Source organism: Sus scrofa, chromosome X (assembly GCF_054392235.1).
Source record: "Sus scrofa isolate SSC_HxYL_T2T_F1_AM1 chromosome X, Sscrofa_HxYL_maternal_Yorkshire_Landrace_v2.0, whole genome shotgun sequence".
Taxonomy (NCBI): Eukaryota; Metazoa; Chordata; class Mammalia; order Artiodactyla; family Suidae; genus Sus; species Sus scrofa.
In genome coordinates, this window is record NC_139401.1 from 71941237 (window position 1) to 71968733 (window position 27497).

At 39.3% G+C, this 27497-nt stretch overlaps 1 protein-coding gene across 2 annotated transcripts in view; it reads left to right on the forward strand.

Moving 5' to 3' along the window:
* Positions 1 to 27497, forward strand: part of ATP7A (ATPase copper transporting alpha) — a 137151-nt gene that overhangs the window by 59210 nt on the left and 50444 nt on the right. For both annotated transcript variants that reach the window (XM_003135200.5, XM_013990937.3), the window contains 3 exons: positions 19488 to 19977; positions 20827 to 21552; positions 25395 to 25601. In XM_003135200.5, the coding sequence (XP_003135248.1) occupies positions 19488 to 19977; positions 20827 to 21552; positions 25395 to 25601 (1423 nt within the window). The remainder of the gene's footprint in view (positions 1 to 19487; positions 19978 to 20826; positions 21553 to 25394; positions 25602 to 27497) is intronic.

A 27497-nucleotide genomic window follows, 5' to 3' on the forward strand; every position in this document is an offset into this window, starting at 1 on the left:
GCGAGGCCGGGGATCAAACCCACATCCTCATGGTTCCTAGTCAGATTTGGTTCTGCTGCCCCTGTGCTGCGATGGGAACTCCTGTTATAAGTCAGATATAAATATTGCCTCCTTTTTGAACTCTGTTAGACTGCAGAGGTCTGTTTTGTTGTTTGATCCTTCGGGGGAATTCTCCTGTTCTTTTAACTGGGAATGGTTCCTGTGCTTCTTTATTTGGCCTATACTTTTCTTATTCTCTGAAGCCTGAGTCTTAGTGCCTAGCCCCTACCTGAGTGTCTCAGGCTGTTGTTTCCCATGTAGTGGTACTTATGGTCTGTACAGCTCTCTCTCTCTTTTTTGTCCTCTTGTGACCGGCTGCTGTGCTTTTCTCCAAGGCTTTGAGGCTTTCTCTCCATCCCAACTGATCTCCCTGTCAACTAGGTGGCCTCCTAGGGTGTGGATTCCTTTTTTCTTTAACAACTCCCTCTCAGGAGTGCTGGTCCCATCCTGATTTCTTTTTTTCTCTTTTCTCTCTTCTTTTCCCCCCTTTGTTCTACCCAGTTATGTGGAGGGTTTCTTGACCTTTTTGGAGGTCAAAGGTCTTCTGCCAGCATTCAGTAGATGTTCTGTGCCAGTTTATCTACATGCAGGTTTTTTTGATGTTTGTGAGAGAAGGACCATATCCTACTCCTCCTCCATGTTGACCGCACCTCCCAGATGATGTCTAAATTGTACTGTTTTTAAAATTTCAACTTCAGTTGTTCATTAAAAACATAGAGAAATGTAGTTCATTTTTATGTTTACTTTGTATCCTGAATTTTGCTAAACTGATTTATTAAGTCTATTAGCTTTTTTTTGTAGACTCCTTGTGATATTCTACATAAGTATTTATGTTATCAGGTCATAAATACAGTTTTATTTCCTTTTTTTCTAGTACATGTCTTTTATTTGTTTTTCTGACTAGAAGCTCCATTACAATTTTATCTTTTTTAGGGCCACACTCACGGTCTATGGAAGTTCCCAGGCTAGGGGTCCAATCAGAGCTACAGCTGCTGGCCTACACCACAGCTCACGGCAATGGTGGATCCTTAACCCACTTAGCAAGGTCAGAGATTGAACCTGCATCGCCATGGATACCAGTCAGGTTCATTACCGCTGAGCCATGATGCTTACTCCCTCCATTACAATTTTATTTTATTTTGTCTTTTTAGGGCCGCACCCACACATATGGAGGTTCCTAGGCTGGGGTCTAATCAGAGCTGTAGCCACTGGCCTATGCCACAGCCACAGCAATGCCAGATCTGAGCCGAGTCTGCAACCTACACCACAGATCATGGCAATGTTGGATCCTTAACCCACCGAGCGAGGCCAGGGATCGAACCCGCAACCTCATGATTCTTAGTCAGATTCATTTCCGCTGAGCTACGACAGGAACTCCTGCTTTTTCTTTACTTTTAAATAAATTTTGTTGGAGTATAGTTGACTTTCAAACTTGTGTTACTCTCAGGTGTACAGCAAAGTCAATCAGATACAAATATACATATATCCATTTCTTTTCAAATTATTTTCCCATGTATGTTATTACACAGTATTGAGCAGGTTACCTTGTGCTATACAGTAGGTCCTTGTTACCTGTCCATTTTATATATAGTAGTGCGCATATGTCAATCCCAACCCTCTGATTTATCCCCCTACCTGTTTCCCCTTTGGTAACCATAAATTTGGTTTCAAAGTCTTTGAGTCTGTTTCTGTTTTGTAAGATCTTTTATATCATTTTTTATTAGATTCCACGTATTTGTGATCTCATGATATTTGTCTTTCTCTGACTTACTTCACTTAGTATGATAGTTTCTAGGTTTATCCATGTTACTGCCAATGGCATTATTTCATTCTTTTTTCTGGCTGGGTAATATTACATTGTATATATCTACCAATTTTTTTTTTCTTTTTATGGCCGCACTAGTGGCATATGGAGGTTTCCAGGCTAGGGGTCCGATTGGAGCTGTAGCTGACAGCCTACTCCTCAGCCACAGCAACATGGGATCCAAGACTCATCTGCTACCTACCCCACGCTCACAGTAACACTGGATCCTTAACCCACTGAGCGAGGCCAGGGATTAAACCTGTGTCCTCATGAATACTAGTCAGATTATTTTTAGCTGAGCTACAGTGGAAACTCCTTTACCAAATCTTCTTGATCCTGTCCTCTGTTGATGGACATATATAGGTTGCTTCCGTGTCTTGGCCGTTGTAAATAGTGCTGCAGTGAACATTGGGGTGCATGTATCTTTTCAAATTATGCTTTTTTTTTCAGATATATGCCCAGGAGTGGGATTGCTGGATTATATGGTAGTTCTATATTTAGTTTTTTTTAATTAAAATTTTTTGTTTTTTTATATATAATGATTTTAATTTTTTTCCATTATATCTGGTTTACAGTGTTCTGTCAATTTTCCACTGTACAGCATGGTGACCCAGTTACACATATGTGTATACATTCTTTCTTCTCACATTATCATGCTCCATCATAAGTGAACAGACATAGCTCCCAGTGCTACACAGCGGGATATCATTGCTAATCCATTCCTAAGGCAGTAGTCTGCATCTGTTAACCCCAAGCACCCCATCCATCCCACTCTGTCCTGTTCCCCCTCCTCCTTGGCAACCACAAGTCTATTCTTCAAGTCCATGATTTTATTTTCTGTAGAAAGGTTCATTTGTGCCATATATTAGATTCCAAATATAAGCGCTATCATATGGTTCTTGTCTTTCTGACTTACTTCACTTGGTATGAGAGTCTCTAGTTACATCCATGTTGCTGAAAATGGCATGATTTTGTTCTTTTTTATGGCTGAGTAGGATTCCATTGTGTATATATACCACATCTTCCTAATCCAATCATCTGTCGATGGACATTTGGGTTGTTTCCATGTCTTGGCTATTGTGAATAGTGCTGCAATGAATATGTGGGTGAATATGTCTTTTTCAAGGAAAGTTGTGGTTTTTTTTTGTTTGTTTGTTTGTTTGTTTTTGGTCTTTTTGCCTTTTTCTAGAGCCGCACCTGCAGCATATGGAGGTTTCCAGGCTAGGGGTCCAATCGGAGCTACAGCTGCTGGCCTACGCCACAGCCACAGCAACATGGGCTCCGAGCCGCATCTGGGACCTACACCACAGTTCACGGCAACGCCGGATCCTTAACCCACTGAGCAAGGCCAGGGATCAAACCTGCAACCTCATGGTTCCACTGAGCCATGATGGGAACTCCAAGGAAAGTTTTTTTTGTTGTTGTTTGTTTTGTTTTTGTCTTTTTGTCTTTTCTAGGGCTGCACCCTCGGCACATGGAGGTTCCCAGGCTAGGGGTCGAATCAGAGCTGTAGCCACAGGCCTATGCTGGAGCCAAAGCAACAAAGGATCCAAGCCATGTCTGCGACCTATGCCACATCTCGTGGCAATGCCGGATCCTTAACCCACTGAGTGAGGTCAGGAATCAAACGCACAACCTCATTGTTCCTAGTCGTATTCATTAACCACTGAGCCACAACAGGAACTCCTCAAGGAAAGTTTTGTCCGGATATATGCCCAAGAGTGGGATTGCTGGGTCATGTGGTAGTTCTATGTATAGTTTTCTAAGGTACCTCCATACTGTTCTCCATAGTGGTTGTACCAGCTTACATTCCCACCAACAGTGCAAGAGGGTTCCCTTTTCTCCACACCCTCTCCAGCATTTGTTATTTGTGGACTCATTAATGTTGGACATTCTGACTGGTGAGGTGGTATCTCGTGGTAGCTTTGATTTGCATTTCTCTAATAATCAAGGATGTTGAGCATTTTTTTATGTGCTTGTTAGCTATCTGTATCTCTTCCTTGGAGAAATGTCTATTCAGGTCTTTTGCCCATTTTTCAATTGGATTGTTGGCTTTTTTCCAGTTGAGTTGTATAAGTTGCTTGTATATTTTGGAGTTTAAGCCCTTGTCAGTTGCATCATTTGAAACTGTTTTCTCCCATTCTGTAAGTTGTCTTTTTGTTTTTTTTAATGGTTTCCTTTGCTGTGCAAAAGTTTGTCAGTGTGACTAGGTCCCATTGGTTTATTTTTGCTTTTATTTCTGTTGCTTTGGGAGACTGACCTGAGAAAACATCTGTAAGGTTGATGTCAGAGAATATTTTGCCTATGTTCTCTTCCAGGAGTTTGATGATGTCTTATAGTTGTCTTTTTTTTTTTTTTTTTTTTTTGTCTTTTGGTCTTTTTGTTGTTGTTGTTGTTGTTGCTATTTCTTGGGCCGCTCCCGTGGCATATGGAGGTTCCCAGGCTAGGGGTTGAATCGGAGCTGTAGCCACCGGCCCACGCCAGAGCCACAGCAACGTGGGATCCGAGCCGCGTCTGCAACCTACACCACAGCTCATGGCAACGCCGGATCGTTAACCCACTGAGCGAGGGCAGGGACCGTACCCGCAACCTCATGGTTCCTAGTCGGATTCGTCAACCACTGCGCCACGACGGGAACTCCTTATAGTTGTCTTTAAGCCATTTTGAGTTTATTTTTATGCGTGGTGTGAGGGTGTGTTCTAGTGTCATTGATTTGTATGCAGCTGTCCAGGTTTTCCAGCAATACTTGCTGAAAAGACTGTCTTTCCCCCATTTTATGTTCTTGCCTCCTTTGTCAAGGATTAATTGACCGTAATTGTCTGGGTATATTTAGTTTTTGAAGGAACCTCTGTACTGTTCTTATGGATGCTTTTCTTAAATATTATACTGTGAATTTCTGACTCTTCAGTGTGTTATTTTCACTGCCAGAGTCAAGGTGTCATTTTAACTGAGTTGTGTCCTCATTCGTATAATGTACTTATTATTTTAATATATTATTTAAGTTTTCAGCATCATTAAACAACTTTATATTGGTGGTGGTTCTGTTTACCAAAAGTTTTCTGTAATTTGGATTTTGTACAATATTCATTATGCTGATGGTGGAAAATTAATGTAACTTTGGAATTTGATCAGTTTGCCTCAATCCTAAAATGGGTTTCCTATGACTAGTTCAGATTCACATGCAAAAGATACATTGTAGACATGCTGCCCAGAGTAGATTTTAATATTCTAAAGGGAGCTTTGTCCAACTGCACATCAGATTTAGTGCAAGATTTAAAATTTGGGGTCTGATGGATTCTTTCTAGTAATAAGTTCAGTATATTTATTTTAGTACATGAATCATTAAATTGGAACTAGAACATTTTGTATATCTCCAGATCAAATACTTATGGAAGCTGAAGTTCTTAAATTAAAAAAAAATATTCTTAATGTAAACATTAATTTTTACCCATTTATTATTCAGAGATTTAAAAATGGGTTTTAGCTTTTCAGTGAAGTACAGGATTCATGCTTTCTTGTCCCTACGATATTCTTTTTTTAATTTAATTTTTATTTTATATTGGAGTACAGTTGAGTTACAGCATCGTGTTACTTTCAGGTATACAGCAAAGTGAATCAATTATACATACACACATATCTATTCTTTTTCAGATTCTTTTCCCATATAGTTTATTATGGATTATTATTTTTTAAAGATTTTTAAAAAATTTTTTTATTTATGTATTTATTTTCTTTTTTGGCTGCCCCCACGGCATGTTGAAGTTCCCAGGCCCGTGATTGAATCTGAGCCAGAGCAACCTACACCACAGCTACAGGACACTGGATCTTGAACCCACTGTGCCAGGTGGGGGAGAATCTAACCAGGGCCTCTGTAGAGACAAGCCAGATCATTAATTCATTGCACTGCAGAGGGAACTCTGGTAATTATAGATTATTGAGTGGATTTTCTTGTGCTATACAATAGCTACAGTATTCTTGTCTGTGATTTTGACTTTTCATAAGATCTTTAGCAAATCGGCTTCAGTTTGACTTGTTTTTATTGCCAAAAATTGGTTAATTGGCACATAGTAATTATTTATGAAGTTTGCTACGAAATATTCTTAATTCCAGAGTCATGTGAAGTGTGGTTTCAATATGCAGGCAATTCTTTTCTAATCTGAAAATCTGCAGCTGATTTTTTCCATGTCTGAGTTTCATATTCATCTTGGCTGAAGAGGACATAGTACACTTTGTATCCATTTTACTATTTGTATGGGAGGCAATCAGTGTTTCTCATTTGTTAACTAAACTGTACACTATTTACATTGTGTAATACGCCTTCTGCTAAGTTTTCTGTCCTCTACCTATCCATGTGAATGCTTAGTTATGAATTTTCCATTTTCCCATGCTCCAAAAGTAGGATTTCCCTTTGTATTAACCATGTACCTTGGCATAACTCTAGTCATAGAGGCTTCCTTATTGCTTCCTCCCCTCCCCAAGGACACTGCTGCCTTTAATTTGCTTTGGAGAGAGAGCCAGGTTGGAAAAGCTGAGAGGTGACAGGTAACTTTTCTTTACTATACTGCCAGTTTTCTCAAATGTGTTTATATTCAAAATACTCAAATTTATAAAAACATTTTGTGATTTTTTTCACTAATCCTAACTATCAAAAAATCAGATGGATATCCACAGATTGCTAGTTAGAAAAGAGGATGACAGAAGTAGCTCTGCAACCTTCAGTGCCAAAGCTTTAAAAGTAAGTCATTTAACTTCAGTGAATAAGCATGACACCTGCACTTGATTTATCCTCAAATGAAGTCAATTAAACCTCCCTCACTTGATGTAAGGCGGCTGGTGCTGGGGGCCAGGATGGAAGCTAAATCTTACTAATTAAGTGTCTATGCTAATTTCAGTAAAACTGTTTTAACGTTCTAGAAACTAGTTCATATAATTTTTTCCCAAGTGACTTAGGTACTTACTGTCTAGTGATGACTAATGCATTTTCCATAACTCTCAAGTCTCTGACAAACTATTTTATATTATTCTTTGCCAACATATCTATGCATAACTAAAGGACTAGATTCTGCTTTGACATTTGCAAATATATTCTTGTATGAATTTTCCCCCAAGGCCTGTTGCACCCCACTCATATGTAAGACTGCTATTTCTACTGCATCTTCCCAGAATTCACCTCTGCTTAATAAAGCCTATTTAATAAGGTCAGAAGAATGCAATTAAATTGGATTAAGTTGTACAGTAAAAGCAGAAATGTAATATGAAAGCACTTTGTGTTATCAGCTGATTTATACGGCTCCCAGTGACAGATACTTAGGGCTTTGCTTTCCAGGGCACATTCATAATTAGTTTGCTGAAAATAAAAGTAAACACTCTTTTTCTGCCTTTTCCAGCTCTGTCTCTCCTTCTTCAGTCAAAAGCCCATGTGATATAGTGTATACTAGTGATCTTTCTTCTTTTTTCCTTCCTTTAAAAAATATTTTACTGGAAAAAAAAATTTTTACTGGGAGTTCCCATCATGGCTCAGTGGTTAACGAATCTGACCAGGAACCACAAGGTTGCGGGTTTGATCCCTGGCCTTGCTCGGTGGGTTAAGGATCTGGCATTATTGTGAGCTGTGGTGTAGGTCGCAGATGCGGCTCGGATCCTGCATTGCTGTGGCTCTGGCATAGGCTGGCGGCTACAGCTCTGATTAGACCCCTAGCCTGGGAACCTCCATATGCCACGGGAGTGGCCCTAGAAAAGGCAAAAAGAAAAAAAAATATTTTACTAAGGTTGTCTTCTAGGTCTAGAGACAAATTGATGGTGCAGATAATGAAGCTTAAGTTTCAGAACCCCTCACTTGCGCTGACCCCGTCTGAGACCCGGGAAGGAGGAATCTTAGCAGTGTGTTCACATGGTTATGTGTTTTTGCAAAAGTAAAATATTTTACCCACAACCCTTTAAGTCCTTTTTCTATTTCCACTTCGACTCCTCTGCTGCTAGACTTCCCTTTGTGTTGGCAGTATTGGATGTGCGTGCCATGGGCATTTTGGGGATCTGGCTAATGGGAGGTTGAATTGGCGGTATGCTTGGTTTGGGGGGATAGTAAGATACTTGACTATATGTGGTTCTTAGTCACTTCTGTGTATAGTGAAATTTTTGCTGCAAATTCTGGTGTAAGAATGGCTTCTAGTAATACCCTTACCACTCATGGTGTTAACTCACCCACTGTGATGACATAAAGGTGTATAGCCCAGTGTAAAAGTGGTAAATGAGTGTTAGCAATTCAAAGAGTATTTAAGACTAGTCACTGTACAAGTTAACTTTTCTGAAATGCCCTGACATCTTGTAACTTGTATATAAAAGAATCTGAATAGTTTTCCCAAATTTGACAATAGCACTAAAAATATATGAATATCTAGTTGTGACATTGAAAACAACTTTTCTAAACTATCATTAATAAAAAATATTTTGACCTACAGGAAAGACTGAAGTAGTGGTTTTTTTTTTTCTATATAGAAAATGATTTTACAAAATCATCGTTAAATGAGGCAGCAATCAGAGTACTTATATAGCCAAAAAGGTAGAAAAAGAAGACATTATTCAGGTGTATCAAGTGTTATTAATAAAAATGTTTTTTCTTCTTTTCTTTTTAGGGCCGCAGCTGCGGCATATGGAGGTTCCCAGGCTAGGGGTTGAATCAGAGCTATAGCCGCCGGCCTACACCACAGCCACAACAACTCAGGATCTGAGGTGCATCTTGACCTACACCACAGTTCATGCAATGCCAGATCCTTAACCCACTGAGTGAGGCCAGGTTCCTAATCAGATTCGTTTCTGCTGCTCTATGACGGGAACTCCAATAAAAACATTATTTTAATGGATTTTATGGCATTTGGTAGCTTTTAAAAATTTGTAACTTGTGATTTTGTTACCCAGTTAGAATATTTACATTTGTGCAGAATTTTGTTATTTATACTTGTGTTATTTTTATTAAAGAAGGCCCTCAAAATGTTTATGTTTCAGAGGCCACAAAAGAGGGATTCACCTCTTTTTAGGCACCATATATAAAATTTGTCCTTGTCCAAACATAATTTATAGTCAAAATGCAGCTCAACATGTTAATACATAAATATTGGTTACTTTTTTTTTTAGGGCCACACCTGCGGCATATGGAGGTTCCCAGGCTAGGGGTCAATTGGCGCCGTTGTTGCCGGCTTATGCCAGAGCCACACAACGCCAGAGACCTGAGACCTACATCACATCTCATGGCAACACCGGATCCTTAACCCACTTAGTGAGGCCAGGGATCGAACCCACAACCTCATGGTTCCTAGGTGGATTTGTTTCCGCTGAGCCACGATAGGAACTCCCATAAATACTGGTTACTTTTTTTTTTTTTTTTTTTTTTTTTTTTTGTCTTTTGTTGTTGTTGTTGCTATTTCTTGGGCCGCTCCCGCGGCATATGGAGGTTCCCAGGCTAGGGGTTAAATCGGAGCTGTAGCCACCGGCCCACGCCAGAGCCACAGCAACGCGGGATCCGAGCCACGTCTGCAACCTACACCACAGCTCACGGCAACGCCGGATTGCTAACCCATTGAGCAAGGGCAGGGACCGAACCCGCAACCTCATGGTTCCTAGTCGGATTCGTTAACCACTGCGCCACGACGGGAACTCCAATACTGGTTACTTTTTAAAGAATGTTGAGGTTTAAAATTTCTGGATCATAGTTTCTGAGATTACAGTTAAGACGTATTGTACAGATATGACATGAAAAAAAAAAAGGCTAATGTGCAGTCAATTTAGAAACCATATTTGAAGAAGACGTTGTTTTGACTAAATCCAGGAGCTCTTGTGGTGTTTGGGATACAACTCTGCTATGAAGTAAGGCAATTTTGATGTTAAATTGGGTGGGGTTGCTTTACTGCAAATATTACAGTGAAACAGATTAGAGCTTTAACAGAATTCAGGGAGAGTGAATAGTCAGGAAGTCCCCAATTTTGGAATAAGTAGAATGAATATGATTTTATCTCTTTGCAGCTTCAGCAAAAGCTGAATGTATGTATTTAAAATTCTGAGAATTGTGTCTTAAATTGTGAGGTTTATAAATGAGTGTAATACTCTCGTTCTGCTGGTGTCAAGGCTGTAGACTTTAAAGGGATTAACCTGAAGCTTTATTTAATCACCCCAGTGTTCTGTTCAGGGGAAAAATAAAATGGACGGATAATGTGAAGGTCTTTCTCTGGGATTATCTGGCCTTTTTGGAGGTGGAAATGTAAAAACAAATTTAATTAAATAAAAGTATTGAGTAACTCTAAATGTTAATGCCTTTATTAAATTACTTTGTCCTTGAAACTTATACTTTTTTTTGAATTCTATTTCCCTTTCCTCAGATGAGGGCTTCAGCGCATAATGCAGACTATCTTTTAAAAAAATGACCACCTAGATGCTAGCAGTTGCTGAATTCATCCTGTGGATCAATACATTCCTTGCTTCTCTTAAAATTAACTGTTTTTAAAAAAAATTATTATTGGAAAAGTAACACAAAAAAATCCCCCTCTTCAAAAAAAACTAGTTATCAGTTTCTATTTATGGATTCTTCCAGAAATAGACTTTGAATATAAAATAATTTACATGAGTATATCTGTATCCATTTATGTATACAGTTGACCCTTGAACAACATGGGTTTGAACCGTGCAGGTCCACTTATACATGGATTTTTTTTTTTCCAATAAATATGTACTGTGGTACTACATGATCTGTGGTTGGTTGAATCCATGGAACTGAGGATATGGAGAACCAACTGTGAAGATTTTCATCTACCCCAGGGGTGGGTGCCCCTAATGCCCCCCACCTGCGTGTTAAATATCACATACATATATATGTGCATGTGTGTGTTTTATATAACTGGAAGCATACCATACATGTTGTTTTATACCTCCCTTCACTTAGCAAATATATCTTAAATATTGTTTCTTATCAGAATATAGAAATCAATATTTTTATTCCTAGTTGGAACTTTTTTTCCCCTCCTAACTTTTGCTATGGTAAATTTATTTTTTCAAATGCTATATTAGAGTAACATAGACATTTGCTTTATATAAATACTTACATAACAATTATCCATCCATGAAGATGTAGAATCAGTTATTTAAAAAGGCCTAATTTTCTGATTTACCTGAACTTTATTGCAAGGAATAAAGAAATGTCAAATCCAAGGTAAAAACTAGCAGTGGACAGATGATGTGAAGAGGGAATTTCACTATTTTCTTTCTTTGTATTAGTGAATAATTATGCATTGGTTGTATAATTTTTGAAGCAAAATGAAATTATATTAGCAATAAAAGTTCTTACAAAATACTCAGTTTGCAGAAAAACAAAGTTACAACTTAAACTAAAAAAAATCCCTGCATCCTTTTCATTTAAAACATTTGGCTTTTGAATTTTTGTATTGATTTTGGGCTATAGTCTTAGTCTTTTTTTTTGTCTTTTTGTCTTTTTGCCTTTTGAGGGCTGCTCCCGTGGCATATGGAGGTTCCTAGGCTGGGGGTCTAATCGGAGCTGTAGCCACTGTCCTACGCCAGAGCCACAGCAATGCGGGGTCTGAGCTGCGTCTGCAACCTACACCACAGCTAACAGCAACGCCAGATCCTTAACCCACTGAGCAAGGCCCGGGATCGAACCTGCAACCTCCTGGTTTTTTTTTCCTTTTACATCTCTATACCGGTTTATTTAAGTGATTGCTTTCCAATTGTGATTTCCTCCATCCTATTTCTTCTTACTTCTTTTTTATTTAGAGGAGCCCTTTCAGTATTTCTTTTAGAATGGGTTCAGTATTGCTGTACTCTTTTAGCTTTTCTTTGTTGGTGAAATTCTTTATTTTTCCTCCTATTTTAAATGATATTCTTTCTGGGTAGAGTATTCTAGGCTGCCAGTTTTTCCCTTTCAGAACTTTGAGTATATCTTTCCACTCCCTTTTGGCCTGTAGTATTTCTGTGGAGACATAAGCTGATATCCTTATGGGGGTTCCCTTATAATTAACACTTTGTTTTTCTCTTGCTGCCTTTAGAATCCTCTCTTTATCTTGTACATTTGCCATTTTTATTATAATATGTCTTGGTGTGGGCCTGTTTGGGTTCAACTTGTTTGGGGCTCTCTGTGCTTCCTGTATCTTGATATCTGTTTCCTTTAGATTTGGAAAGTTTTCAGCCATAATTTCTTCAAATATATATTCAATCCCCTTTTCTTTTTCTTCCCCTTCTGGAATCCCTATTATGTGTACATTGGCCTGCTTTACATTAGCCCATAGATCTCTTATATTGCTTTCATGTTTTTTCATTTGGTTTTCTGTCTGCTGTCCTGATTGGGTGATTTCCATTATTCAATCTTCCAAGTCACTAATTCGTTCCTCTGAATTATTCATTCTGCTCTTTAGTGCCTTTAGTTCAGTTTGTGTCTCTGCAAATGAATTTTGTAATTTTTCTTGTCTCCTCCTCATATTTTCTGGCTCCTTTCTAAAGTAATCTGCTGTACTGTTTATATCCGCTCTTAATTCCTTCATATTCACCCTTAATTCCTTCAGTATTTTTACCATCTCCCTTTTGAACTTTGTGTCTATTAGTCTGCAGAGGTCTATTTCATTGTTTGCTGCTTCAGGTGAATTCTTCTGTTCTTTTTACTGGGAATGGTTCCTGAGCTGCTTCATTTCACTTATATTTTTCATTTTCTGTGAGTTTAGGGAAACCAGTTACTGTGGTCTTGGATGGCTATTTCTAATGCAAGAGTGCCCCCTTTGTATTTTGTGGGGGGTTACTATTTATTTTTGGCATGGGAGTTTGGATATTTGCTGTCTCTTTCTTCAGTGTGAGCAGGCTGTTATGTCCCTGAGTGTGTTTCCAGGGAGGAGGCAGTGGGCAGGGCTAGTAGTCATTGCCTGGTTGCTGGGCTCTTGATAGTAGCAAGGAAGTGCAGGAAGGTTATGCAGGCTACTCCTAGTTGCAGGGCTGTGGGAAGTGGTAATGAGCCTCAGGCAGATTTTGATGGTGCCTGGTGCATTTGGCAGTGGCAGTGGCTGGGTGTGTGAGTTCCCAGGGGAGTGAGAGCAACAATGGGTGGTGGTCATTCACAACGCCTTCCTCTGCGGTTCCTTCTGAGGTGATTGGGGCTGCAAGGGTTCCTGTTCATGGATCCCTAGTGGTGGCAGCTACGCCCACTTCTGGATTCAGAGATAACTGCAGTGGTTTGCCCCCACCACCTGTAGACCCTTGCATGAGGCACCTCATCCCATTTAGCCCACGCAGGAGGTGCTGCACAGGCTGTTTGTAGTTGCAGCGTCCTGGGAAGTAACAGTGACCAGGCATGTGTAGGTGCTGCCTGGAGCATTTGGCAGTGGTAGCAGCAAGGCGGATGTGTTCCCATGGGAGTGAGAGTAACAATGGGTGGTGCTCAGTTGCAGTGCCCTCTTTTTTGCTGACTTCTGAGGTGACTGGGGCCACAGGTGGAGACTGTTCACAGACCCCAAGTGGGCCATGCCTCCCTCTGGTTTCTGACATGACTGCTGTGGTTTGTCCTCACTGCCTGTAGGTCATGCAAGAGGCACCACATTTCACTTAGCGCCCCCAGACCACACAAGAGGTGCCTGGCCACCCCATAGCCTGCACAAGAGGTGCCCAGTCTCCTGTAGCCAAGCAAGTGGCCTCTTGCCACCTGTAACCTGTGCCAGAGGCACCCCGCCCTCTTAGAGTCCAAGTGTGCAAAGGGAGAGAGATTTCTATGGTGGTTTACCCCTCCTGCTCTTGCCTTCCCCAACAATGGCTGCTTGCTTCTGCAGGCCTAGACCTCCTCCCAGGTTCCCTCAGCTGTGTTGTTCTGTTGCCCAGCCTGTGGCACACCGCTCCTTACCCCTTAGGCTGTCCCCACACAGCCAACCCTAGTCCTCTCCCCAGAATTGACCTCCGGAGCCTGAATCTCAGCACCCAGCCCCCACTCAAGCATCTCAGGCTGTGGTGTCCAGGGCAGTGGTGCAGATAATCTGTGCAGCTCTCACTTTGCTTTGCCCTCCTTAGTCCAGCTGCTGAGCTTTTCTTGGCGACTTTGAGGTCTCTCTGTCTCAGCTGATCTCCCTGTCGGTTAGGTAGCTTCCTAGGTTGTGGGTTCCTTTTTACTTTAACAGCTCCCTCTCAGGAGGGCTAGTCCTTTCCTCATTCCTTTTCTCTCTCTCTTTTCTTCTTTTGTTCTACCGAGTTATGTGGAGGGTTTCTTGCCCTTTTTGGAGGTTTAAGGTCTTCTGCCATCCTTCAGCAGATGTTCTGTGTTAATCATTCTATACGTAGTTTTTGTTTTTTTGTTTTTTTTGGATGTGTTTGAAGGTGAGTGTGCCATCTTATTCCTCTGCCATCTTGATCCTTCCCCATTTTCAGGTGTTTTTATTTATAAGCCTCACATGGCTCTAAACACAGGCATGGAATTTTAGTTTTTCAAGGAAATTGAAGCTCCTGCCTTATCATTGATAGATGAAAAGAGCATGGACTTTGGAGTTACCAGGACCTACATTTGAATCCTAGCTCTTTCATTTTCATATTGGGTTTCTTGGGCAATTTGTTCAATTTTCTAGCCTTCTGGTAAGAAATTGGATCACGTTTTATTCTCAGATGAGAATGAATATAAAAAAAAGTACTAATGACAAACCCAAGAAGTGGTGGTAACACAGTTTTAGCTCTTATAGAAAGTTCTCTAAGTCAAAAGGACTGTGTAGTCCAGTCTCTCAAGAAACTGAAGCCCTTTGATTAGGGTGATTTGTTCAGGGTTCTTGTTTGAGAATAGACGATGCAGCCTTTGTATATTTATGCAAATTATACAGAAATTACATGCAGATAAATTACATTGTTCTTGAATTTCATGTTTTGTACATTTCAGTAAACAACTCCATATGCATTAAAATAATGGATCTTTAGAATCCCTATGAACAATCAACACCCTCTACACCTCTTTTTTAAATTTTTATATTTTTTATTATTTTATTTTATTTATTTTTTTCTCTACACCTCTGTTAGTGCTATTGAGGCCACAGAATACATGTGATTTCTTTTCTTCTCTTCCTCTCCTACTTTCATTTAAGTATAGTAAATAGTCCCTCTATCTTGAGTCCTTCATAGTGGTCACATTCATAATTTGGTAGACTATTAGATGCTTATTTTCAGAGGCACTCTTGATATAATAGAAGAATAATTGCTCTGGAAACAACATTGATTCCTTTTTAAATTTTTTTTATTTTTTATTTTTTTATTATTCAATGAATTTATCACATCTGTAGCTGTAAAATGATCATCACAATACAATTTCACAGGATTTCCGTCCTACAACCCAAGCACATCCCCCCACCCCCCAAACTGTCTCCTCTGGAGACCATACGTTTTTCAAAGTCTGTGAGTCAGCATCTGTTCTGCAAAGAAATTCAGTCTGTCCTTTTTTCAGATTCCACATGTCAGTGAAAGCATTTGATGTTGGTGTCTCATTGTATGGCTGACTTCACTTAGCATGATAATTTCTAGGTCCATCCATGTTGCTAAAAATGCTGGCATTTCGTTCCTTTTAATGGCCGAGTAATATTCCATTGTGTATAAGTACCACATCTTCTTGATCCTCTCCTCTGTCGATGGACATTTAGGTTGTTTCCATGTCTTGGCTATTGTAAGTGATGCTGCAATGAACATCGGAGTACATGTGTCTTTGCGAGTCGTGGTTTTCTCTGGATAGATGCCCAGGAGTGGGAACATTGATTCCTAATGAAAAATTCTGAGAAGAAAAAACAAGCTGTTGAAACTTTAGTTACATGGGGAATAGGTGAAGGTGGTTTACATTGATGGGGATCATGTGAAAGAAGAGTGCACAGACCCAGAATCAGACTGCTACCAGCAATTTCTGGCTCTATGGAGTCTGTACCTGTTTTTGCTAACCATTGTATCTCTAGCAACTAGCACAGTGCCAGGCACATAATAGGTACTCAGTAAATATCTGTTAAATATTTCTTGCCCAAGGATTTGGCATACAGAACAGTATTGTGATAATCACTAAGTGAATTTCCTCTTAAAAAAAATAAAGGTGCTGCCTGTTTTTCTTTTGAGACCTTGGGCTTGAGAAGTCTCTTTGGTCTCTAATATTCAGAGGAAAAGTTGAGTGCTGTTATTCCAAAGGGGAACATTTTTGTGCTAGGTGGGGTTGGCCCAGCTTTAAAACACACAAATAGAAGTTACTAAATAAGGAAGTACTTTCTGGTATGCAGCATGAAAACAACATAGGATAATACTTTTTTTTGTATAGTATTTTACATACATAGTTTCCTTATTTCCTTATGTCTTTTATAAACAGAAGACAGGCTAAAGCAGTAGAAAGTGTAGCAAACCATCTAGTGACAAAGTGATTTTTACCTTGAAAATCAGGTTTTTTTTTTTTTTTTTTTTTTTTTTTTTTTTTTTTTTTTTACTTTTTAGGGCTGCATCTGCAGCATATGGAAGTTCCCAGGCAAGGGGTCAAATCAGAGCTACGGCTGCCACCCTATACCACAGTTACCACAATGTGGAATCTAAGCCACGTCTGCAGCTTACCCCTCTGCTCATGGCAATGCCAGATCCTTAACCCACTGAGTGAGGCCAGGGATCAAACCCACATCCTCATAGATACTAGTCGGTTCATTTCTGCTGCGCCACAATGGCAACTCCCAAAAATCAGTTTTAAGAACAGTTTCTCGGGAGTTCCCGCAGTGGCACAGTGGTTAATGAACCTGACTATAGTAACCATGAGGTTGTGGGTTTGATCCCTGGCCTTGCTCAGTGGGTTAAGGATCCGGGATTGCCATGAGCTGTGGTGTAGGTTGCAAATGCGGCTCAGATCCCATGTTGCTGTGGCTGTAGTTTAGGCCAGCAGGTGTAGCTCCAATTGGACCCCTAGTCTGGGAACTCCATATGCAGTGGGCGCAGCCCTAAAAAGGCAAAAAGACCAAAAAAAAAAAAAAAAAAAAAAGAACAGTTTCTCGAAATTGGATATATTGGTAAATTGAAAATTTTTTTGGAGGAGAGGGAAATTAGCTCAAAACCAGGTCTTATTTAAGAGATACCAGATGCAGTGTATTTAAACCTAAAGGGAAAAAATTTCCCTTCCCTTTTAAAAAAGTTTGACACTTTACCAGAAAAAGTGTTGTAGTACATAGAGCAGTTCTGTCCAATGGAACATTCTGTAATGATGGAAATGTTCTGTATCTACTCTGTCCCATATGGCAGCCGCATTGGCCGTCAAACTCTTGAAATGTGGCTAATACAACTGAGGAACTGATTTTTTTTTTTTTTTTTTTTTGGCTTTTCAGGGCTGCACCCGTACAATATGGAAGTTCCCAGGCTAGGGTTAGAATCGGAGCGGCGGCTGCTGGCCTATGCCACAGCTCATGGCAACACCAGATCCTTAACCCACTGAGTGAGGCCACAGATTGAACCCACATCCTCATGGATACTAGTTGGGTTTGAAAACCTGCTGAGCCACAGTGGGAACTCTGAGGAAATGAACTTTTAATCTTTTCATTTTTTGTTTTTAAAAATTGTAGAGTAAAATTGACTTCCTTTGGTGTAAAGTTATATGAGGTGTTAGTTTGTTTTTAAGTTTGGGTGAATTTTAACACATGTATTGATTCATTTAGCTACCTCCACAGCCAGGACAGCACAGTCCCATAACCCACCTACTCCTTAGTACCCCCAAAATGATTCTTCTCTCAATGCAAACATAAACATGTCATTCCCCTGCTGAGCTTCCATGGCTCTCTGTTACCTCTAGGATAAACTACTGACCATTATTGACATAAAGAGGCTCCGTGATGAAGCAGGTGCTTAATTCTCCAGCCCATCATTTTTCTCTACTTTAATGTTTCCCATTGTCAGGAATTCCCTGCCTCATATATCCTTGCTTATTTCTGTTTTTCCTTTAACATTCAAGTGTTACCTTCCCTAAGAAGCCTTTTTGGACACACATTCCTAGTGTTGAATGGTATTCATTTTCTCTATCCTCTATTGTAGTATTCTTCCCTGTGACTGTGTCGTGATTAGTTTGGTATCCTGAGAATCCCAGTTCCTGGCACATATAATAGGTCCTTGATAAATATTAGATGTTAAATGTTTACTTTTATATGATTCACTGTTGCAAAGAACTGCTTTTCTATTTACTCATATGATCCTTATAACAACCCTGGAAGATAATAGGGTAAATTTCTCCATTTTTCAGATGGTAAAACATTCAGAGTGTGGTTGACTGGTAAGTGGAGAATGGATACTGGAACTCAAATCTGACTCCCAACTTAGTTTTGTGTGTGTGTGTGTGTGTGTGTGTGTGTGTGTGTGTGTTTGTGTGAATGACTTCATCATAAATCTAGGTAACATGTTAGCCAACAGAAGCAGGTTAAGATGTCCTGGTAGTAGTTAAATTATATACAGTTGCTAAGCTTTAAGAATACAATCATTGGGAGTTTCTGTTGTGGTTTAGTAGAAACGAACCTGACTAGTACCCGTGAGGATACAGGTTTGAGCCCTGGCCCTGCTCAGTGGGTTAAGGATATGGCATTACTGCGAGCTGCAGTGTAGGTCACAGACGCAGCTCAGATCTGGCATTGCTATGCCAGTGGCATAGGCCAGCAGCTATAACTCTGATTTGACCCTTAGCCTGGGAACTCCTATATGTCATAGGTGTGGCCCTAAAAAGCCAAGAAGAAAAAAAAATCATTGTTTTTATAGTCAAAACAGGCAAAAGAAAGATGTAATATATTAGACTGTATTAACTTGAGTGACTTAGAAGGATATAGGAATATTTGCTACAAAATCCTTATGAATACCGCCTTCATTCATAACCTAGAATGTTTATACCTTTTCTTGTCAACAAAGTTATCTTAATTGAACATTTTAAAAGTTTAAACTTAAGGAGTTCCTAAACTTAAGGAGTTCCCGTCGTGGTGCAGCAGAACGAATCCGACTAGGAACCATGAGGTTGCGGGTTTGATCCCTGGCCTTACTCAGTGGGTTAAGGATCCAGCATTGCTGTGAGCTGTGGCGTAGGTGGCAGACACGGCTTGGATCCTGTGTTGCTGTGGCTGTGGCTATGGCTGTGGCCAGCCAGCAGCTGTAGCTCCTATTGGGCCCTTACCCTGGGAACTTCCATATCCATATGCTGCAGGTGTGGCCCTAAAAAGCAAAAAAAAAAAAAAAAAAAAAAAAAAAAAAAAAAAAAAAAAGTAAGTTTGAACTTCATATCACCTTTTCTGTAGCTGATCCTGTTTTCTCTATTACTTTTTGAATTGGTAGAGTGTGAAATTTTAGAATAATTTGTGAAAGGAGAAGGTAGGAAAGAGTAGTTTGTTGCCTTTTGTGGAATTCTAGGGTGTGTTTGTCAATGCATGTTTCAATTTCCTGATCAGTACCTGAGTCACATACAGCTACATAGAGCTTTACCATTACTGTAGGTACACAAGACATTTTGTGTTTCTTTCTAAAGAGAATAATAAAGGTTAAAACCAACACAGAAACTCTTTTGATTGAATTATTTGTTTCATTCTTGAAGGTGGTGTGATGATTGCTACTTCTAAGTTCCAAGTTATGTAGTTTAATTAAACTGACTTCTGAAATTTCCTCCCACAAGGTTTCACTGGAAGAAAAAAATGCAACTATTATTTATGACCCTAAACTACATACTCCAAAGACCCTACAGGATGCTATTGATGACATGGGCTTTGATGCTATTCTCCACAATCCTAAGCCTCTCCCTATTTTAACTGAGACTGTGTTTCTGACGGTTGCTGCTTCACTGGCTCCACCGTGGGACCATATCCAGGGCACATTGCTCAAGACCAAAGGTGTGACAGACATTAAAATTTCCCCTCAGCAGAGAACTGCAGTGGTGACAATAATCCCTTCTGTAGTGAATGCCAATCAGATAATAGAGCTGGTTCCAGATCTCAGTTTAGATACTGGAACTCTGGAGAAAAAGTCAGGAACTTATGAAGATTACAGTATGGCTCAAGCAGGTGAAGTCATGCTTAAGATGAAGGTGGAAGGGATGACCTGCCACTCATGTACTAGCACCATTGAAGGAAAAATTGGAAAACTGCAAGGTGTTCAACGAATTAAAGGTAGTATGTCTGATGTTATTTGTTTAATTGTTTTGTAAGGATTAGTTTTCTGGTTTGACGTTTTAACTTTTGCATTTTTCTTAAGCATGAATTTTGAATCCCTGGGACTAAAATGTTATTGCTTCATTGAAGTCTGAGGTACAGTGTATTCCCAGGATTAATGTCTGTAAAGTTAATGATTATAATTAAAAGTTACATGAATCTTGAACTAGCAGAAAAAGCAGCCAGGGTAGCAAGTCATGGAGTTTAGGGTTCTATTTTTTTATTTTATTTTTTATTTATTTTTTGTTTTGGGGGGGCCACACCCATGGCATATGGAAGTTCCTAGGCTAGGGGTCCAATTGGAGCTACAGCTGCCGGCCTATACCACAGCCACAGCAACGCCAGATCCAAGCCGAGCCTGTGACCTATACCACAACTCAAGGCAACGCTGGATCGCTGACCCACTGAGCAAGGCCAGGGATCGAACCTGCATCCTCATGGATACTAGTTGGATTCGTTTCTGCTGCGCCACAACGGGAACTCCTTTTTTCCTTTTATTTATTTTATTTTTTTGAGTTTAGGGTTCTTAACACAACATGCCTGGGGTCCTCTTGTCCTCTTTACCTTTAATATATTTCTATTCATGCATGTAGAAACTTAGAGATCTTAGATATAGAGGTCACAACTTTTACTTTTTTCCAGTCTGTGGCAATAGCATTTTTTTGAAAAGAACAGAATTATCTTAAGAAAGGATAATTACACAATGAGAGAAAAAAAACTATGTGAGGTATTGATTTGGTCTACAGAATGTTTTCTGAAGTGGTCCAGGAGTAACTGAATTAAATAATTATTTTTCTTTTTATCTAGTTTCTCTGGACAACCAAGAAGCTACTATCATTTATCAACCTCATCTTATCACAGTAGAGGAAATAAAAAAGCAGATTGAAGCTGTGGGCTTTCCAGTATTCATCAAAAAACAGCCTAAGTACCTCAAGTTGGGAGCTATTGATATAGAACGTCTAAAGAATACACCAGTCAAATCCTTGGAAGGATCACCACAAAGGAGTACATCATATACCAATAATTCAACAGTCATTTTCATCATAGATGGCATGCATTGTAAATCATGTGTGTCAAATATTGAAAGTGCTTTATCTACACTCCAGTATGTAAGCAGCATAGTAGTTTCTTTAGAGAATAGAACTGCCATAGTAAAGTACAATGCAAGTTTAGTCACTCCAGAAACTCTGAGAAAAGCAATAGAGGACATATCACCAGGGCAATATAGAGTTACTAGTACAAGTGACATTGAGTGTACCTCAAACTCTCCCTCCAGCTCATCTCTTCAAAAGAGTCCTTTGAACATAGTGAGCCAGCCTCTGACTCAAGAAGCAGTAATAAACATAGATGGCATGACTTGTAACTCTTGTGTGCAGTCTATTGAGGGCGTCATATCAAAAAAGCCTGGTGTAAAATACATACGGATATCCCTTGCAAATGGCAAAGGGACTGTTGAGTATGATCCTTTACTAACCTCTCCAGAAACCTTGAGAGAAGCAATAGAAGACTTGGGATTTGATGCTTCCTTGTCAGGTAATTATCATTTTTTCTTTGACTTCTCTAATAGTCTTTTTTTATTTTTCTTTTTTAGGGCCATACCCATGGCATATGGAGGTTCCCAGGCTAGGGGTTGTATTGGAGCTACAGCTGCCAGCCTCTGCCACAGCCACAGTAACACCATATCTGAGCCTCATATGTGATCTACACCACAGCTCATGGCAATGCTGAATCCTTAACCCACTGAGCGAGGCCAGGGATCAAACCCACAACCTCATGGTTCCTAGTTGGATTCGTTTCCACTGCACCATGATGGGAACTCCCTCTCTAATATTTTTTTATCTACACTATGCTAATTCTTTTGGTTTTTATTAATGAAAAATGAGTAATAGGCACTGCAATTCCACTTTTTGAAATTAAGGCATATGGAAGTAGTCAGCAGTATATACAAAGAGGCATAAAGATTTTTGCATAATTATTTAAAATATTAAAAACTAGAAATGTTAAAGCATGATGAAATGCTTTGAAGCCATAAAAATTATGGTATTAAAGATACTTAATGCAACAGGAAATTGAGGTATTTTGTTAAATGAAAAAAAAATCAAGCTAAAAAGCTATATACTTAGTATGATCAATATTAAACACATGTATAAGGATTTATACCATGTATATGCTATTTATGTATATGAATGAGTAAGATTTCTGGTAGTATGTGAACTAAATTTTAGCAGTAGTTACTTCTTTTTTTGTTTTTTTTTTCTTTTTAGGGCCGCACATATGGCATATGAAAGTTCCCATACTAGGGGTTGAATCAGAGCTGTAGCTGCTGGCCTACGCCACATCCATAGCAGCACCATATCCAAGACGTGTCTGTGACCTACACTGCAGCTCATGGCAACACCGGATCCTTAACCCACTGAGCAGGGCCAGGGATCAAATCCTCATCTTCATGGATACTAGTCAGGTTTGTTACCACTAAGCCACAATGGGAACTCCAAACAGTAGTTATTTGTGAGTGGTAGGATAAAGGTGATAATTTGTTTTCATTGTGCTTTCCTATGTATTTTAAGTTTTTTTTTTTTTTTGTGACAAGGATGTATGTATGTTTGTATGTGTACATAAAATGGGAGAAGCAAATGTTATTTTAAAAAGAAAAAAATAGAATTAAATAATAGAATTTTAACCTTGTTTTTTAATTCAGGCATTCAATAACCTGATCTAGAACTGTCCCAAAGTCTTCCTGCTTCTTGGCAGCTCTTACCTTGAACTGAATCCAAAAATGCATATCCAGTGAAATTTGCCCATGTTAACTTGTTGTGAACTAGAATTGAATCTAGCCTTAAATTAAACTAGAAATTCCCTAAGTGAAATTTTTTGCTGAAAATAGCAAGTGAAAAGTTGAAGAATTAATTTCTAGACAGTGTCTAGAATTAATTTCTAGAATTAATTAATTTCTAGAATTAATTTCAATATCCAGAATTAATTTCTAGACAATGTCATTGTCTGATCAGAATGAAGAATATCAAATAGCAATTATTCTCTTTTCAAGCTCACTAAAACTTATAAGCATATAAAAAACATGCTGAAATTATTATGGTGGTAAGTGTCGGTGGAAAAGGATTCAGCGATGTAAACATTCTAAATTTTTGTTTTCATGACAAATGGTAGAAATTATAGAATTCTCATTTCTTAAAGTCAAGGTGTAGTTCACATACCATAAATTTCGCCCTTTTAAAGTACATAATTCTGATGTATATATTTACAGAGTTTTGCAGCCATTACCACTATGTAATTTTAGAACATTTTTTATCACACCCCCCCACCCAAAGAAACCCCATACTGGTTAGCAGTCACTCCCCATTTCCTATCCCCCACCCCCGTCTCCCAGGCCCTGTTATCTACTATTCAATTTTCTGTTTTTATGAATTTGGCAACTCTAAGTGGAGCCAGAATATTTGTCCTTTTGTATCTAATGTCTTATACTTAGCATGATATTTTCAAGGTAATAAATGTTCATCGAGGTTTGTGATGTATGTCAGTACTTATTCCTTTTTATTGCTGCATAGTAGTAGTCTATTGTATGTATGTACCTCATTTTGTTTCTCCATTCATCAGTTGATGGATATTTGAGCTGTTTCCACTCCTTGGCTATTATGAATAATGGGTGAGATGAACATTTTTTTACAAGTTTTGTTTTTAATTCTGGGTATATACCTAGGCATGTAATTTCTAGGTCCTATGATGGATATGTTTAACTTTTTCAGTAACTACCAAACTGTTTTCCAAAATGGCTACACCATTTTCTATTCCTACCTGAAAGTCTCACTTTAATAAAGAAAATCTCAGAAGACCAAGATTCTTTTTTTTTTTTTTTTTTTGGCCATGATCATGGTATGTGGAATTTCCCAGGTCAAGGATTGAACCCATGCCACAGTAGCAACCAGAGTCACAGCTGTGACAACGCTGGATCCTTAACTCATTACACTATGAGGGAACTCCAAAACCAAGATTCTGTACTTTAAAAATGTTATGCAGGAGTCCCATGATGGCTCAGGAAATTAGGGATTTGGTGTTGTTACTGCTGTGGCTTAGGTTGCTGCTGTGGCATGGGTCCAATCCCTGGCCTGGTAACTTCCATATTCCATAGGCATGGCCAAAAAAAAAGGGGGGGGACACACACACACACACATACATACACATGCAGAGATCACACACAGATATGGAATATTACTCAGCCATATTAAGAATGAAATAAAACTATTTGTAGCAACATGGATGGACATAGAGATTATCTAAGTCAGAAAAAGACACATGTCATATGTTATTACTTGTATGTGGAATCTAAAAAGAAATGACACAAATGAACTCATTTATAAAATAAAAATAAGAGTTCGTGTCGTCATGGCTCAGTGGTTAACAAATCCGACTAGGAGACATGAGGTTGCAGGTTCGATCCCTGGCCTCACCCAGTGGGTTGGGTATCCGGCTTTGCTGTGGGCTGTGGTGTAGGTTGCAGATGCGGCTCAGATCCCGTGTTGCTGTGGCTGTGGTGTAGGCCTTCATCTGTAGCTCCGATTGGACCCCTAGTCGGGGAACTTTCATGTGCTGCGGTTGCAGCCCTAAAAAGGGAAAAAAAGAATAGTTTGGTATGTATGCTTCCTGGCTTTTTTACACATGTTGTCATATATGCACTCTAACAATTTTTTTAAAATTTTTTTTGTCTTTTTAAGGCTGCATCCTTGGCATTTGGAGGTTCCCAGGTTAGGGGTCAAATTGGAGCTGCAGATGCCGGCCTACACCACAGCCACAGCAACTTGGGATTTGAGTCTTGTCTGCGAGCTACACCAGAGCTCACGACAATGCCAGATCCTTAACCCATGGCAGGGATCAAACCCACAACCTCATGGTTCCTAGTCAGATTTGTTTCCACTGTGCCACAATGAGAACTCTGACTCCAACAATTTTTAAAATTATATTACACTGTAGTGCTGTTTTGTAAATTTGTTTCACTTACTATATCACAAATTGCTTTAATGCCGGTATGCAAATTGCTAACATAATGATAAATTCATTAGAAAAAAATAAGAGCTAATTATTAATAAACTACATGGGGTTTGGGGTGGAGATAATGGCTGGAAGATCTTGATGTAAAGTTTTGTTTATTCAGTTAATTCAGATTTTCCCAACAATTGGAATGGGCAGTATTGAACTTGAAAGTCACGTCGTGGCAAGTGTAAAAATAACATTGCTCAGGGCTCTAAGTCCGTGCTGGTTTTAAATGAATGGATTGATAGTGCCTGGTAGTGTAGATTGTGATGAATGACAAGGATGCAGCTGGAGAATACCTCAAATGAAAAGAATCTTTCCCTGTCCACCAGATACAAATGAGCCATTGGTAGTAATAGCTCAGTCCTCATCGGAAATGCCACTTTTGACCTCAACTAATGAATTTAATTCCAAAATGATGACACCAGTTCATGACAAGGAGGAGACAAAGACTTCATCTAAGTGTTACATACAGGTCACTGGGATGACCTGTGCTTCCTGTGTAGCAAATATTGAACGGAATTTGAGACGAGAAGAAGGTAAGACACTCTTAAAGCCTGTTATTTTATGTACTGATTTGAGGACTCTGTCCTTTTTGTCCTCTTATGTGTTTTATAACCATGTTTATGGTTCTTGCCAAGGCCTCATGAAGACTATCAGTGATGTGCAGGACAACCTTCACTTCCTGACAGCCAGTTTTTTTAATTGTTTTGTTCCCTTAGATGTAGTTCCTGTCTTGTTTACCTCATGATCACAGTTTAATATCAATGAAATTTGTAGTCAGATAGCAAGAGGAAGTACATAAGATTATTTATGGACCTTGGATGCAATGGATTTTAAGAAGTATGAACTTTTTGATAAAGCTATGCTTTTAAAATTAATAGTAGAACCCATAAGTTTCAGTATTTCCATACCCAGACCAAGCACTGGACCAAAACCAAGTTTGTTTAAAATTACTCTCTTACAACAGATCGATCACTGATCTTTGCCTGTAGTAAAAATGTTCAAAAGTTAGCACTTTTCATTTTAGGTTAGGAAATCAAAATCAATATATATATATATATATATGTTTTTTTTTCTGTCTTTTTCCCAGCCACACCCATGGCGTGTGGAAGTTCCCAGGCCGGGGATTGAACTTGTGCCGTAGCAGTGACCTGAGCCACTGCTTTGATGATACCAGATCCTTAACCTGCTGTGCTGCAAGGGACCTCTTGCAGTATATATTTTTTATTCAGTAATACTCAGATATTTTAACTTATAATTTGGCACTCACATTAATGGACTTTGCAGTATGGCATAGTTGATTTGTTAACCTTAGAGATAAGTGATTATGTTTAATGAGTCTGAAGTCATAGATTTGGTGCTTAGGTAGCCCTAGCCCCAGTTATCTTAATGAGACATGCTGTTAGTCACAAGGGCCAAATAAATACTATTAGTATAATCTTACCCTCACTATTGGGGAATCAGTTCAAAGTATGTAGATAACAATGAAGGCCTGTGACCAGTACAGTCATCTTATACATAAAGGCCAGAACATTGTAACACGATGTGTGTTACATATTAGAGCTATGTTCAGTTCAATGTTATCTCGTCTGCATTCTGTCATTTCAGCCTCTGTTATAATCTAACTAGAATGCAGTTAAGGCCAAAGCTTATATTACACTTTACTTGAGTGATTAAAAAGGGACAGGAGGGAGGTTGCAAGAAAATTAAAGCAAAAAGAAGCTTTTTTTTTTTTTTTTTTTTGGCTTTTTGCCTTTTCTAGGGCCACTCCCATGGCATATGGAGGTTCCCAGGCTAGGGATCTAATCATAGCTGTAGCCACCAGCCTACACCACAGCCACAGCAACACGGGATCTGAGCCACATCTGTGACCTATACCACAGGTCACGGCAACGCCGGATCCTTGGCCCACTGAGCAAGGCCAGGGATCAAACCTGCAACTCTATGGTTCCTAGTGGGATTCGTTAACCACTGCGCCACCATGGGAACTCTGCAAAAAGAAGTTTGCAATGGGACTGTTTAATTTTTTTTTTTTTTTTGTCTTTTCTAGGGCCACACCTGAGGCATATGGAAGTTTCCAGGCTAGAGGTCTAATTGGAGTTACAGCTGCCAGCCCACACCACAACCACAGCCACACAGGATCCGAGCCACGTCTGCGACCTACACCACAGCTCATGGCAACACTGGATCCTTAACCCATTGAGTGAGTCCAGGGATCGAATCCGCAACCTCATGGTTCCTAGTAGGATTTGTTAACCACTGAGCCATGACGGGAACTCCGAAATGGGACTGTTTAATTTTAGAACCAACTATTTTTGGGTATTTCACAAATAGCCTTTCTCATGAGACAAGCAACATCTATTACAAATTACAATTACCAATCTTTTTTTTTTTAACCCATTAGGCTGATTCTTCCAATTACTTTATACTAC